At 50.4% G+C, this 15,690-nt stretch overlaps 1 protein-coding gene across 3 annotated transcripts; it reads left to right on the plus strand.

Annotated features, from left to right (window-relative positions):
- The first annotated feature begins 305 nt into the window (after nucleotides 1-305).
- CRLF3 (cytokine receptor like factor 3) lies at nucleotides 306-15,529 on the plus strand. 3 transcript variants are annotated; one of them, XM_050319086.1, is made up of 9 exons: nucleotides 306-456; nucleotides 2,718-2,925; nucleotides 4,659-4,746; nucleotides 5,186-5,363; nucleotides 6,507-6,729; nucleotides 7,337-7,469; nucleotides 10,191-10,303; nucleotides 10,543-10,718; nucleotides 15,278-15,529. In XM_050319086.1, exons 1-9 carry the CDS (start codon nucleotides 325-327, stop codon nucleotides 15,527-15,529), a joined length of 1,503 nt encoding a protein of 500 aa, XP_050175043.1. In that variant the 5' UTR covers nucleotides 306-324. The 3 variants fall into 3 exon arrangements, with proteins under 3 accessions (XP_050175043.1, XP_050175044.1, XP_050175045.1); XM_050319087.1 differs by having other exon boundaries at nucleotides 10,543-10,703; XM_050319088.1 differs by lacking the exon at nucleotides 15,278-15,529 and having other exon boundaries at nucleotides 10,543-13,327.
- Nucleotides 15,530-15,690: the final 161 nt, after the last annotated feature.

Below are 15,690 nucleotides of genomic sequence, written 5' to 3' on the forward strand. Positions count from 1 at the left end.
ATCACGTGACTCACGGGAGAGCAGGCGCGCCCCTTCTCCCTGAGACCACGCCCATTCTCGCCGAGGCCCCGCCCCCTGTCCCGGCCCCGCTGCCAGGCGGGTTTTCCCGCCGCGGCCGTGACGTCACGCGGGACCGCACGCCGGCAACGTCACACCCGTCGACGTCACACCCGCAGTTGACGTCACTCTCCCCATGCCGACGTCACACTCTGCTGATGTCACGCCCCGCTGACGTCACCCCCCGGTCCGGGCCTCGCTGCCGTTTCCCGCCCCGCCCTTCCGGGCCGAGCCCCGCCCGTGCCGCCCGCCGGTGCCGCCGTGCCCATGGAGGCCGCCGGCGAGGCCGAGGCGCGGCTGCTGCTGCTGCAGGAGGCCCGGGAGAGCATCGATGCTGCGCGGAGCCACCGGCGGGAGCTGCAGCAGCGCCTGCGGGGGCTGCACCAGGCGCGGCAGCAGGTGGGCAGCGCGGCGGGACGGGCGGTGCGGGGCTCCCTGCCCGCGCCGTGTCCCCGGGGCATGGGGGCGGCACCGGGGACACCCCCGGGGACCGCGGGCCGCGTGTTTTTCCATGACCCCGCAGCCTCGGGGCTGGGGGAGCCCCGCGGGACCCGCGCGTGGATGGATGCTGGAGTTGGGAGATGCGGGAATGGGAGGAAAGGGCTGTGAGCTGGTATCTGTAGCTGCGCTGAGCCTCCTTGTCTGGGATCAGAGGGAGGTTTCCCAGCAGGGATAAAGATGTGTAAAGGAGTGCGTTGTCTGAACTAGCTGGGATGCTGAGTCTGATTTAGTCGGAGTGTCACACCCATCGCCATCCCCTCGCATCAGTTCCCTGCCGGGCAGGCTGCTCTCTGGCCGGGATGCCCTCTCGGCTGCTGCTGTCCCCATGCCCCGCTCCCCGTGGGTCACGTACTCGGTGGGTCAGGCACAGTTCCAGGCTGGAATTGTGGTTGGTGTGCGCTGGAGCCGGGGCAGGGCTCTCGTCGGGACGGGAGCAGCGGGAGATGCGGGGTGAGATAGGCACGTGTGGGCAGGGAGAGCCGCACGGCAGGACTGGCTCCTCTGCCCAGGCAGCCCCTGAGCACCTCGGGGGGTGTGGACCGGGAGCTGTGCCTTTCTGTCTTTGATTCAGCTCTGCAAGGAGTAAATTAAAAAAACCCAAACAAAACCAAGGTCAGAGGATGTTTCTGTGGTGCCCTGGCAGTTTTTTCTGGGGCAGATTCCGTTAGTGTCGGACGCTGCTGGGAGTGCTGGGGGAGTGCCGTGCCCCGGGTGGGTGTGGGTGATCGCTGCGCGTTAAATTAGTCACTGGTGAAACCACAGGCTGCTTAAGAAAATGAATTGTGCACGGCTGTCTTTAATCCAGACCTCGTCATCCCAAAGCGCTGCCTGACGGCTCAGAGGGAGCCGAGAGGGAGCCCTTTGTGCAGTGGCTGTGAGTGTGGAGTTACCTCACCTTTCCCTTTCCTCCCGGGGGGAATTCCTGTGCTGTGTGCACCCTTCTGATTTCTCTCTTTTCCACCTTCTTTCCACGGGCTGTTTTGTCCCCAGAGGATCACACATCCAGGAGTTCCCTGGGGTTCAGATATGGGAGCTTTATCATCTGGGGGTGCAGGGGAGGTGATGTGAATGGATTGCTTCTGTTGCATCCTTTTCCTCTGGACCAATGGGACATGATTTTCCACAGCCCTGTGTGTCCAGGGACTCGCATTTCCTCTTTTGCAGGGCGAGGAGGATCTAATTTTGGGGCTGAGCTGCCCGTAATGGGCTTAGAGAAGTGGCTGCTCTGCCTTCCTTCACCCCACCCCTTCACAAAGCTGAACGCTTCCTTTTTTACCCCCCGAGCACTGAAGTAACACCAGAAGGGAAACCGAGCTGGGTGGCAGCTGCAGAGCTTCATGAACATTACTTGAAGAGGAAATTTGTTTTACCTGACCAGAGAGCTTCCTGTGTCGGTTGTCTGGGCTTCTAAAGATCTCAAAATTACGTGTGAGGAGAGCTGAGCATGCTGCAGATTTTCCTTGTGTGCGGGACTCAGACAAGTTGCTCACAGGGAGATGTTTAGCCCTGGCTCTTGCATCTTTGGCTCAGGGACGTTCCAAGTGTGTTTTCTTCCCTAAAAGTCAGATTCAGCAAGTTTGCAACCATGTTAATAAGCACTTGTAGAACCTTCTGTGGTCGGGTTCTTCCGGAGTCGAACCAGGCTTGCTGTTCACCCCAAGGCGGATATTTGAACAAAATTGAAAAGAAGGCAGTTTTAGGAGGATATCAGAAACTCTGTGAAATTACAGGGCCTGGAAAAGTGCTCCTGGATAGTCTTTTAAAAGCCTGATACCTTTTTCTTTCCAAGGAGTATGTGATGGCAGAGTGTAGGATTACAGCAGCGGGGTTTTTTTTGAGGGGCAGTGGGGGGAAGACCTACAGGGCATTTGGATTTTTCTGACAAGAAAAACTCCTTGGTTGAAGTTCCTGTAACCCAGTTTGTATTTTGCTTAGTTAATATGCCCTTCCCCTCCAGCAGGCTGGTTTCTTTGCCTCCCTCCCTGCTGTGTGTGTCCTAAAAATGACTGCACTAATTTGTTCACTGCTAGTGGTCGTTTTTCTGAGCTGACTTCACTCAACAGCTTTTCTCCAGCAGATGCAGATGAAGTAGTTCAGGAAAAGATGTGTGTGGCCTCTGCCTTTCTCCTGAGCCCTTCTTTCCTGTTGTCCGAGTTCAGATCAAAGAGAGCGCAGCGCTGACCAGGGATGTGCTCGAGCAACATTTCAGCGACTTGAAAGGGACCCTGAAGAAGCTGCTGGATGAGAGGCTGCTGTCCCTGCTGCAGGAGGTGGATGCCATAGAGCAGGAGAGCATCAAGCCCTTGGACGAGTGCCAGAAGCTGATCGAGCAGGGGGTGAGCGTGGCCGACGAGCTGCTCCGGGAAGGTGAGGCCGCACCCGGGGCTGGGCCTTGGTTCTGCCTTCCCCTCTGTGCCTGTCCAAGGCTGGAATATTCCTGTTATTATCAGTGTGTTTGGCTCATTTGGGATTTCTCAGTTCAGGCTGGGTAGGTGTGGTGAAGAGCTGATCAGTGTTGTGTCCTGCAAACCTGTATTTTAACGTTTCCCTGCAGTGCTGGGCTGTGCAGGTGTCGGTGTAGCCTCTGCTAAGGGGCAGGGAGCGCTGGGGAAATGCCTCACTGCAGAGAGGGTCAGTGCCTCTCCAGCACAGACAGGGGTTCTGTCAGGCCACTTGGAAATAAAGCACATCTTGGGTACCTTTACAGCAAAGTGTCTCAGTTGGTGGATAAGTTAATTCTGTCTTACTGTCACAAACAGATTATCCTGCTGGGTGTGACTGTGTCCACTGGGGATGGGGAGCAGCAGGAACGAAGCGGCCACTGCATGGGGAAAATTCTCCCCAAAAGTCTGTGCAGGAGGCACAAATGGACATGTGGAGTGCTGCTGTCAGGGCCAGGCTGTGCCCTGCTGATGTGAATAGCTCTGCAGAAGGGAATGGCAGTGCTGCCTGTTTCCCCCACGCTGCAGGAGTCGCTGGGAGCGTGTCTGAGCCGTCAGTGTGTTGGCAGTTTCCTCGCATTGTTCTCGTGGCTCAACTTTAACTTTCTTTCAGCATGAGCTCAGCTCTGGAGCTGAGGCACACTGAGCTGTGTCCCAGGGGTGGGACAGCTCCCAGCTCCCCTCAGCCTCCAGCTCTGGGGGTGCTGCTCTCTGCTCCTGCTCGTGGGAGTAGGGACAGCATTTGTGGATTAATTTGTTGTGGTTCTTGTCCATCACCACAGCTCTGGGACAGCTGGGGGTCACCTTGGTGTTGTTTTAAGTCTCAGGTTACTGAGTCAGGGTGGTGGCAAAGATTGCTGGTGTTTTAGGTGAGTTCTGTGGGCTCTCCTGAGAACCTGGCTGGCTCTGCACTTCCATCCCCGTGCCCTGCACGGCAGCATCCCCGAGTCCTGTGGGCAGGACGAGCTCACAGGGCAGCTGAGGCAGAAAGGAGTTAAACCCTGTGGTTATTGAACCTCCTGCTGCCAACTGTGACGTGTGCTTTCCTTCAGAGCTTTGTAATCCCCCATCAGGAGGAGGACTGAGCTTGCTGATGTGGTGAGTTGCTGGAAACTCATCAGACAGGACAGTGGAGCACATGTCTGTAAGCTGAGTGTGGGATGCTGCTTTCTGTGGAAAGCTCAGGGAAATATTTCTGTTTATCCCACACTTTAATGCACAGATTACTCCTGTCACCATGACAATGGGTATTATTTTAATTCTGGCAAACAATGGTTGAAACTATTCATGGCTTTTAAACCCCTCTTTTTTTTTTTTTTCTGATCAGTGAAGGTGCTTTGCTTTTTTCTTTCTTTAAAGCAGGTGGAGGAAGGGATTAATAACCCTGATTTTTGGCATGTGAACCCCAGTTCTGCTACTGTCTGAGACCTGAGGCAAATTATCACATCTGTTATGGGGTGTGTCTACAGGGAGCTTTGAGAGCTTCAGAAGCTGCTAGATAGGCTTTGTGTTGTTCACTATAATTGTATTTTCTAGCTAAGACTAGCAGAAGTGCTGAGGATGCTTCATGTTTAATTGGCTGCTCATGTCAGAACTGGTTGCTCTTTGAAGCCAGGAATGCCTTGTCTTATGAGGGATGTTTTTGCTGTTTGGTTGCAGGGGAGAGTGCAGTGGATGGAGATGTGGGACAGCAGAATGAGAAACTTTGCAACTTTACCAAGAAAGCTTTACACATCCAGCTGGACAGGTGAGATGTGACCCCCTGGGGGGATCTGGGGCAGCAGCACCTGTGCCCTCCTCGTGCAGGGCATCTTTTCCCCGCTGCCTCCCGAGATTGGTTGGAAGTGCCGCTGTCCTGCCTGTTTCCCTGGCTTCCTGTGGGGCTGGCACTGACAGGAGGGGGGGGTTTCACCCTCCATGTGCTCTGCAGAAGCAGAGGCTGTTTGTTTGTGAGCAGTGAAGCTGCTCCCTGTGGAACAGCCTGTGTTTGGGGGTGTTTACTGAGAATCAGACAGTCTGGTGAGGGCTCACACACGATGTTTTCTGAGTCTTTTGAGTTTGGGCTGCACGTGCCAATTCCTGCAGCTGTTCTCTCTTTGCAAATCTGCCCAGATTCGAGTGCCTGGATTGAAATATGGATTTGCAGGAGCTGGCCCCTCTCATTACAGCAGACTTTCCTTTCTCAGCTTACCAGAAGTGCCCTCCTTGGTCGACGTGCCTTGTCTGTCTGCCCAGCTGGATGACTGCCTCCTCACCATACTGAAAAATCAGATATTCACACATGGCACTGTGGCATCTCGCCCCCCTGTGCAGCTGGAGGAGTTTGTGGAAAAGCCTGGGGGTATTTTAGTCCGATGGTGTAAGGTAGGTAAAATATCCCGTGTGGCGATCCTGTAGCTTTGACTCTTGTTGGAAGAATTGAACAATCCCCTGACCAAGGGCCAGGTGCTGGCCAAGCAGGAAACAGCTCCTTCCCATGCTCTTCCCACTAAACCAATAAACACGGAGTGTAATCCGTGTGGTACAAACAAGAGCGAGAGCTGCTGGGGTGTTTCTGACAGGTGGTTTCCACGTGCCTGATTGTGCTGTGGGAGTGGCTGGTTTGTGTGGCAGGGACAGCCAGGCACGGTGGGGCTTTGAAGGTGCTTTAGCACAGCCAGGATGAGGCTGAACCTGTTCTGCTGTGCTTTTACACCCGAGTGTGTTGGTGTTCTGTGGGAGGTGCAGTGGGTAGAAAGAGAAATAATAATATTGTGGTTAGTTAGTCCAGTGGCCTTTCTTTTCAACAGACAGGCTATTTTTGAGTGAAGCACTGCTGTGGTTTGGTTGTTGTTGGCCAGCTCTGCCCTCCTTGGCATCAGATAAAGTGTTGTTGCTCTGGCAGGAGCCAGCCCTTGGTTGGCCACCCCTCCTGAGTGCAGGATGTGGGCTCAGGTTACAAACCCCCAGGCAGTGGGCACAGTTGTCACCTGTGCTGCAGAGGAGTTGCCTGGGTTTGGTTGTGTCTGGGGGGTAGTGGAGCTTTTCTTTTTTTTGGAGGGGGTGTGTGTGTATAAATGTCTTCTGACTTAGAGATATCAAAAAACTGGAAATCATTCCCTGGAACAGTTTGTGAAGGACAACAGTGAGTTTCCCTTGTGGTTAAAAACTGGCACTGAATTTCTTCTGCAAAGTTGTTTTCAGCTTTTGGCTGAAGGACCTTGTTATAGATGTATCATCTAGCAAGATATAGGTATATTTTAATTGTATCTATGCAATCTAGCAAGATTTATAATAATATATCCTGCTAGATTGAAAAGTCTTCTTTTAAATGTTTCTTCTCCTGTAGACACTTTTAAACTGTAACTGAGTCATTCTGCTACTTGTTTTGGTGTTGGTTGGTTGGGACACCGCTGTTGTTTCCTGCCAGGCACTGGGATACCCCGTGGGTTGGTCACCTGCAGGTCTGTCCCAGGGGTGGAGGGCAGAGCCGAGGGGCCCCTTGTGAAGGCAGTGTCTGTCCTGCAGGTGGACGAGGACTTCACCCCCCAGGATTACCGGCTGCAGTTCCGCAAGGGCAGCGCCAGCCCCTTCGAGGACGTGTACGTGGGCCCGGAGACGGAGTTCCTGGTGCTGCACATCGACCCCCACGTGGATTACCAGTTCCGCGTGTGCGCCCGCGGGGACGGGCGCCAGGAGTGGAGCCCCTGGAGCGTCCCCCAGCTCGGCCGCACCTCGCTGGTGCCACACGGTACTGCTCGGCACCCAGAGCCCTGCAGGGCCAGCTCCTGCGGCTCCTCCGCTCAGTGGAGCTGCTTTTGGTGGGTGAGGGGTGTCCCTGCTGGGGGAGTGTGTGACACGATGGACTGTCCCTCGTCCTGCGGTTCATTCTTCGCTCCCCGCTGCGAGGGACGCTCGGTGAGCCTTTCACTCGCTGCTCAGCCTTTGGAAGCACCGGGGAGCCAGAAGTAAAGCACTGTTTGTCCTTCTCCCCCACCCCAGCCTAAGCGTTTTTGATGACCCACAGCTCCCAACAAGCTTTTGGAGAGGGAAAATCCTAAATATTCCCTTCGCTCGCAGATTTTTAAGGGTGATGAAGGTTTTCCTTTGCCTACAATATGACTTGGCAGGGATTGCAGCAAAGACTGAACTTCTGGCAAACTCTGAGCTGGGAAATACTTTTTGTAGCTGCATTTTATTTGAAAAACAAATCTCTCCATCAGGAAAAGGCAATCCCAGCCCCTGCTTTTAGTGTAGCTCAAGCTGCAGCCGAGGTGGGCTGAGTGGACACTGGGACAGACAGGAGGGGGTTGAGTTGGGGTTCCCACTTCTCATGGTTTTGTTTGCTCTCTTTGAAGAGTGGACAGCTGGGCTGGAGGGTTACAGCCTGAGCAGCCGCAGGAACATCGCGCTTCGGAACGATTCCCAGTCCTGTGGCGTCCTCTACTCCAAAGCTCCCACCTATTTCTGTGGGCAGACCTTGACCTTCAGGCAAGTACTCCTTGGGTGGCTGTTCTGGGGCATCCCCTGGGCTGTCCCAGCTGAGCTGTGTGTTGGTTGTGCATCAGCTCAGCCCCCTCAGGGTGCAGAGTCTGTGGGAAGGCTCCGTTCCCTCTCCAGTTCTGCTGCCTGGCTTTGTAGGAAGACACCTGATGTTTGTGCAGGACTTGCACTTGTGTAAAGCAGGGGTGAGTGAACCCCTGAGGGATGGTAAAATACAGCCCGTGCTGAGCAAATGTCTGGAATGTTGAACTTCCTGGAGGCTGTAGCAGCTGTTCCTGGCTGAAGGCAGTGGAGCTTTGCCACTGGCTCTGTGTAACCTTGGCCAGGGGGTGCTCTCCTTCCCACACTGTCCACAGGCTGGGAAGGCTTTGGACATGAACACCTCGGATGTGCTGTTGGAGTGACAGTCTGGCACTGCTCGAAAGTGGCATTAGAAAACCCAGAGTGGGGCAGGATCTTGGGAAATCCAAGCTTTCCATTCGACACAGAACATGATTAAAACCCTTGGCAGCTTTGCTGCCTGTCCTGCCATCCCTGAGATGATGCTGTTTAACAGGGTATGAGGAACATCCTTGTGGATATGTCAGTTGTAATTAAAAACCTCAGAGGCTCTTGAAGCTTTATTTCATCTTTCCCTGGTTAAATAAAACTACTTGCTGTACAGCAGCAACCCCCAAAAGGCAATTACAAGGGGCTGTTCATGATATTTTTGTAACTTATTCCGTGGTGTTTCATTTTGCCCTTCCTGATAGTGGATTATCTGAGCTTCAGGTGGTTGCAGTGTGAGGATGTGTTCAGTTGCCCTGTCTGAGATGGGATAAAAAGATCTAAAGCTTTCATTTGAAATCTGTTGCTAGATTTAACTTCCCTTGGCTCAGAAATGCCTGGGAAATTAAAGGCAGAACCCTGAGGTTTCCCTTGGTTCCCTCTCAGACCAGTGCCTTTTATCTTTTTTTATTGGTAGCACATGAAGCTCTTTTGCTTCACATTTTGGTAGCGTGGCCTTCCCTCCGAGGGGAGATTGTTTCAGGATGGCAGAGCACGAACCAGCAGCTGCCCACAGGAACTGTTGGGACAGGAATTTTAAGTTTGGAAATGGGTTGTGTTCCTCCTCCAAGGTCCAAGGGGAGCTTCCTGTGTGGAAATGTGGGAGATTTTGCTGAGCAGGGAGATGCAGCGCTCGGTGCTTGGCTCTCTCCATCTGTTGGGACACGAGGGAGTTGCTCTCCAGGGATGAGGACACCAAGAGAGGAAGGTCCTGCTCAGATCTCTGTGGGCCAGCTGAGTGCTGTGGGTGGAAGATCAGTGGAAAGAGAAGCTGTGATAAACACAGTGCTTTGGATCTGCTTTTCAGAGCCAGACTGTGGCAGTTGTGCTGAGGTGAAGCGTTTGGACGAGCTGTAGGAAAACATCACCGCTTAAGGTCAAGCCTCATCCTGTTCCTTCGCAGCCTTCAGGGAGCTGCCCCTGGGAAAGGCTCCTTTAACGAGGGATGGAATGAATCAACCTTACCTTGTGCACAGAGTTCTCAGATAAATGGCTGCTTATAAACCTTCACCAGTAACTCAAGTTTAAAATCTAAAGCAGAGCAACAAAACGAATTTGAAATCTGATTTAAAGTTGCTTTGTGAAAGCACTGTGGATCCCTTCCAAGGCGAAAGCTTCTTGGAGATTTCATTTTTTCCCCTCTGCTTTACAGTACAAGACTTTTGCTCTCTTAGTGACATTCCCAGGGGACTGAGAAACCTAATGGAGTGCAAAAGTAAAACATGGTTCCAATTTTAGCGTCCCTGTTTGCCTCGAGTTAACCCCTTGTGTGCCAGTCCACCTCCCACTTTAATTGGAATTTTTGAAAGCTTTGCTGAAGCTTTCCTGTTGTTTGGCAACAACCACGTATCAGTGCTGGTCTTTCAAACTGCAGTGAAAATAACCACTGGTTTACTTTCTAGAAAGCACCACCTGAGTTTCCTGAGTCACTCAGGCTTTCTCCACAGGATTTAGCACCTGTGAGAGGTGGCAGTGCAAGAGGAAGGATTCAAATGCAGAAGAGCCTTTCAGTGGACAAACTGTGCAGCCCCTGGGGCCCAGGGGGAACTGAGGCCCTGCTCATTTGCACAACTTGTTTGCATTTTCTTCAGAGTCTCTTGCAATCCCAAATGCAGCGGAGCAGAAACCAGACTCATAAATGCCCTTCTAGGCATTGCTTTTAGCTCACATCTGCACCAAGCTGATTGCTTAAAAAAGCCCGACCCAACACCCTCACCCCGTTACAGCAGAACATGGCAGGGCTCAGAACACCCATTTTAGTTGTGTTTAGTGAATCCCTGCTGAAACTGCAGCTGTCTGGCTGTGATGTGTGGTGCTGCCCAGCAGCCTGGCAGAGCTGATTGCAGATTTGTGCATATTGGTTCCTTCAGACAACTGGAAATCATTTCTAAAGATCATTTCTAAGGTGTGACAGTGGAAAAAAATTATTAAATAGCACTGAAGGTCTGCAGGAAGCACATTTATGCTTTTTACAGATTAATATTGCTGCTCAGTGGAGCTGCTGGGAAAACTGGTAGGAGTTTTGGTCATTTTGGCCAATCTCCCTAAAAGTTTGGGTGAATTTGCTGAGCACACAGAAGAGGGGTTTGGTGTGACAGTCTGGAGTTCAGGGTATGCCTTGATTTAAAGCTCCAGGGTTTGACTTGAGCTGTTGCTCAGCAGGATTGAGACCGTGGGGCAGCCGGACAGGCGGGACAGCCTGGGGGTGTGTGTGGAGCAGCAGAACGGCTTCGACTCCCTGCAGCGGGACAAGGCCGTGTGCGTCAGCACCAACGGTGAGTGTGACACGGCCTTTATTCCCAACACACAGCCCTGGGTGCTTTGCACCCCTGGGAATTCAGAGCAGCTCCTGTGCAGGTGCTGCTCGTGCAGTTCAGTCCTGGGGGGGTCACAGATCTCCTGCTCTTGCAGCCCTGCTGGGTGTGTGGCACCGAACGCTGCAGGGACTTCCCCGTTTGCCTGCAAAAGCCAGGGAGACAGTGGGGAATGCTGGTGGATGTGCTGATTGTTTCAGGGGCAGTGTTTGTGAACGGGAAGGAGATGACAAACCAGCTGCCTGCCGTTACCTCGGGCTCCACGGTGACGTTCGACATGGAAGTGGTGCAGTTGGGGCCCTGCAGCAGCGAGGGAGGAAACTTCAAGCTCCGAGTGACCATCAGCTCCAACAACAGAGAGGTGGTCTTTGACTGGGTACTTGATCAGTGCTGTGGCTCTTTGTATTTTGGGTGTTCATTTTCATACCCAGGCTGGAAGGTTTTGGTGTTTTAGCAGCGACTTAAAGGGATTTTTGTTGAAAAGCGTAACGTTAAAACCTGGGTTTCCAGCTGTTTGACAACAATCTGGTAACAAAAACCTGTCTTTATAGTACTTGAACTCCACTATATTGTACTTCCTACTGGATTCATTTAAGCAATAATTGTGAAACATTGGATCTGTTACTCTGGAAAAAGCTAGAAGCAGGCATTTGCTTAGGCAAATCAATTTAAGCAGTCCATCAGACCTTTCCCTTTCTTCCTCCAGACTTGATTCATGTCAGTATTTCATTGTACTCTCGTCTCAGGGTACGCGCGTTGTGTCGAGTTAACTTTGCTTCAAGCTGCTGGTGTGTGAGATGAGCATGTGGGGGTGGTAGTGGACCAAAGTTGTATTTGTACCCCCCAGAGAGAGCACAGTGTTTAGAGCAGAGTCCTGCTCTGCTCCCTTGGACACGCTGCTGCCTCAGGAGCGCTTGGACAGTGGGCTCTGCCGGAGCCCCTTCCCACACGGTACCGCTCGTCCCTGGGGAGCAGGGACAGGAGCCAGCCTGTTACTGAGTCACTCCAGTGCCTTATTCTGGTATTGCTTGAACTGTTGTCTGTGTTGTCACGTGGGATGTGTTTTCTAGAGCAGCTGTGTGGTGATGCTCGTGCTGCCTCAGCCAGAGCCATTCCCGGAGCGGGACGGGCTCCTGATCTGCTCTGAAAGTCTTCCCCACTCACAATTCATGTGCAGCCTCTGCCACAGCAAGTGGCAGGGGTTTGGTACCTGGGCTTGATGTGTGGATTGGCAGCTGTGCTTCCTCAGAGCCCTCCTGACATCAGCACAACCTTCTCTCTGCTGTCCAGCTCCAGAGGCAATGGAAGTGCCACGGGGGGGATTCCTGGCGATCCCAAATTGCTGCCTGGGAACGCCCTGCACGAGTGCAGGTGTAGGGTCCAAGCTGGGACTGCTGCTGGAGATCCACCTGCAGGCAGGGGGCATGGGCTTCAGGCACACCCCAGCTGCAGGGATAACTGAGCAGATGGGGGCATTCAGCTGCCCCTCCACGGAGTGGGATGGGATGAGGGATTAGGATGAAATAAATGACTTGGAGTTCAGAAGTTACATGAAGTTACACCTGTTTCCTCCAGGGAAACACTGAGCTTCTCAAATGCAGCCCACTCCTGGTCAAAAGACTGCAATGCTATTGGATTTAAAGATTATATTAAAGTAACACTCACTGAGGGGCTTCTTACCTCAAGTTCAATTAAAATTAAATATATTTTATGTTAGAATAGCAGTATTTTTATAAAGCCTAGACAATCATACTGCCCTTTTTCCTTCAGTGGCACTATGTTACACCCTCTGTGTTACACCATAATAAGCTTAAAGCATAAAAAGCTTATTTTACATTGAATTATCATCCCCCTGTCATCCTCACACTGTCAGTACAAAAAGATCAGCCACTCTGCCTGCATTCTTCCCCAGGCATCTGTAGCAGGGTGCAAGAATTTCAGACAAAAATGGCTGTTGGTGTTTACACCATTTACAGGAAAATGGGTGTAGATTCAGATGGGTGCAAAGAACCTGCACGTGGCAGAGTTGGGTTGGAATTTGCTGTAAGACACGAAGAGTGGACTCCAGGTCAGATCATCCAGTGTTAGCAACAACAAGCCTGCAGTACTCTTAGTTTTTCAAGCTCAGCTGTTTCAGTGTTAGGGACTGAGAGGATATTGGCTTATCTTGTGCTTTCAGTGTTCCTTTCATTCTGTGAAGAGTATTCTCAGTACTTTTGTAATAAGTTTAGTAGATGAAAGTGTCAGCCCCGCTCAGAGAGGTGTGGGCTGGCACTCCAGGTAGCAGCAGACGTAGCTCTTGCTCCATGCAGTAGTGCTGGCAGTTCTACTTACACACTTCAGGTATCAGGTACTGGTTGGAACGTAGTACTTTTAGCACATGGGAACTAAAATCGTGGATATCCACAGTTCTGAGGTACCTCTGCATCTGCCTTTGGAGGGGCTGTACATTCTGCAGGATATTTACTTACATAGCAGAAAATAAAGCTTAACCCTTGGATTCAGGTACTTCCAGAGGTGGCAAGGCCGTGTCAGTTTGTTCAGAACACACATCAAAGCAGCTGAACCGATGTGAAGGTTTTGTTTATTTTAGTTCAGCACAAGCCTCGCTGTCCCAATTGCAAAGGAGGTACTTGGAGCCACCTCTTGGAGCCTCACCTTGTGCCGGGGGAGCAGCCAAGAGTCTCAGGGCAAGGGACCCAGCACTAAAGTACCCAAGTCCTCAAGACGTGGAAGAGGCTTGAACTGAAGGGTGCAAATCCTGTTCTTCCAGGGCAGAGTTCAGCTGGATGGAAAACTTGACACTTGCTGTACCATTTGCACCTCTGGCTCTTGAAGCCCTGCAAGCAACAGAGTGTTAATGGCTTAGAAACCCGACCCTGAACGTTGTTTTCCTAAGCTAGGACAGTCACTTACCTCAACTAAGACTTATGTCTCAAGTGAAATTTGAATTTTTTTTAAATAAAGTTTTATCCCTCAACTGTGCCTGGTCTAGGAAGTTATTTATTGGGGCATAAAGCTGAGCACCATGGTGTTCTAACAATATAAGAACGTGTTTTCTAGAGCACTGCACCCATCTTTAAAAGCTTCTCTGCTGAACAATTTATTTCCACCTTTCTCACCTGTGCACTTCCCTTTACCTCCAGCTGAAGTTCAGATTTTAACTGACATCTCTCGCAAAAATAACTGTTCCCTCTTTTTATAAAATTTGTTCCAGCATCCATAACCTCCTTCCCTCAATATTCCATCGAGGCTGATCTGTCTCTTCTCCATTTCACTGTTCCCATCTCTTCCTGCTGCATCCACTGGTGCAGCTCTTCCCCAGCAGTAGTTTTTGGCAGCAGAGCTATTTAATCACCTTCAAATAAAGTCCCCACTGGACTAACACACAGATTTACTCTGTTCCCTTAGTTCTGCTTTACCTGCAGCCTGTTCCACTTCTTTGGTCTCTCTGAAAGGAAAAGTAACTTGTGAAAGCAGTGAGGAAAGTTGCTGACTTGGCAGCTCTCCCTCATAACCACACCACTCACCTGGAGAATCCGTCCTGCCGTCCCACAGGGGATATTTTAAGCCAACACCCATTTAAACTTCACTCCATATAAACTATTTAATAAAATGCTTGAAACATTAACCACCTGCATGTAAACAACGCACAAGTCTTGGTTCTGTAAGTGCCATCCCCAGGGATGTGTTTGGTTTGCAGTTTTTTAAAAGTCCTGCAGAACAGAGAGTTTTTGCAGGTGCTGCTCGAGGCCTCTGCACAGAATGACCGGACACCCAGCGTGGCAGATTACGCATTACTGAACTTTATGTACAAAAACTGATTTCAAAGAAAACATTTAATGAGAAACATTATGTTCATTTAAACAACTCGACTCGTTTTGCTTGGGGATTTTTGTTTGTTTGTTTGTTTGTTTGGGGTTTGGTTTTACATCTACTGTACCGTTCAAATTCTTTTTAACCAGCTTACATGGCATCTGCAAGGGTACATAGAGAAAAGGCATCTTTATAAATAGAAAACAAGGGGATTTTTTCAGCTTTTATTATAAATTGACATGACATACAAAGTTTACTGAACAGAAGTAATTTCATTACTATTTTTGGGGGGATCACCAACTTTTTGTGCAAACAATGCTAGCCTTCTTTTAAGCATTAAGAGCATAACTGCTTAAGAAATGACATAAGCAATAATTCTAGAACTACATCTCCCCTAAAATAATCTATTTTTTTACATATGTGCACAGCTTTAGCAAATTAAAGCCAGAGAGAAATGCATGATGTACTATCCAGAGGCGTAATTAGAGTCTGCTAAAACTCAGAGAGCTGGCAAATTCAAGAAGTTTGTAATGAAAGCTGCAGTTTCCCTCTTTCCTATTTTGTACACAAGATCAGTGACTAAGAACTTAATACTGGATGACAAATCACATCCACACCATTAGTTAAATAGTCTCACAGTTAAAACACATCTTAAGGACCATCAAAATCAGTATTTACATTTTATAAATTTCTGAAGACACCATTAGAAAGCTTATATACCCCTTCAACAAATAGGGAACTGCATCTCATGGTGATGGAATGAAATAAAAAACGAAAAAAAAACCAAACCAAAACAAAAAACCTGTATTTACAGCAGCATTGTTTCCTTTATAAATAAAGAATATGAAAAATGAAATATTTTAAGGATAATAAAAAATTGAGGTGATGTCACTCAACCACAGTGCTTGCTGGAATAAACCCTTCGGTGCTGATACTGTACCAGTAGTGAAACCACTTTCCATTGGAAAAAATCTGTAAACGTATGCATAAAATGTGTTAACAGCAGTGCAAAACTGCTCAAATATAGCCTAGTCAGCATCTTAGTATCTGTATTGAATACAATACATCACAGAATACTTACATAAGAAGTGCAACACATTTTCTGGTCCAATTTTACAGTGCATTTTTCCCTCAAGAGTGGCATCTCGAAAGCCAAAGCTAAACCCGCGGCCCGGCCTTGCAGTCTTGTCCTCAGGCAAGAGAAGTTCCCGGGGAGTTGGCGCCGGAGTGGCTGCAGAGGGACAGGAGCCTCCGGCCTTAGCATGGCACAGGGTGATGTGCAGCCCCCCCAGGAGAGGGGGGCTCCACCAGATCCTGGCTGGAGCTGTGATGAATTGGGTAAGAAGGACAGAAAAGGAGCTTCAAGTTTGAAATGGAACACTGGGCGATGGGAACATCGGAATGAGCCACGAAAGCCAAACTGCTGGGAAACCTCCAAAGAGCCGAGGTGGGACCTCAACTGTGTCTGCAACGTGAGAATAGCCCAAGATCTTTCCAAACAGGCACGAGACAAAGGAAGTGCTAAGTTCACC

This window comes from Myiozetetes cayanensis, unplaced genomic scaffold (genome assembly GCF_022539395.1).
Source record: "Myiozetetes cayanensis isolate MyiCay16 unplaced genomic scaffold, myiCay2020 scf22, whole genome shotgun sequence".
Classification (NCBI taxonomy): Eukaryota; Metazoa; Chordata; class Aves; order Passeriformes; family Tyrannidae; genus Myiozetetes; species Myiozetetes cayanensis.

Excerpts from the sequence above, each read along its gene's own strand:
- CRLF3 (XM_050319086.1), top strand. The coding sequence starts at position 325 with ATGGAGGCCGCCGGCGAGGCCGAGGCGCGGCTGCTGCTGCTGCAGGAG. Across the intron at positions 457-2,717 it reads TGCACCAGGCGCGGCAGCAG|ATCAAAGAGAGCGCAGCGCT; the intron begins GTGGGCAGCGCG and ends GTCCGAGTTCAG. Across the intron at positions 5,364-6,506 it reads TTTTAGTCCGATGGTGTAAG|GTGGACGAGGACTTCACCCC; the intron begins GTAGGTAAAATA and ends TCTGTCCTGCAG.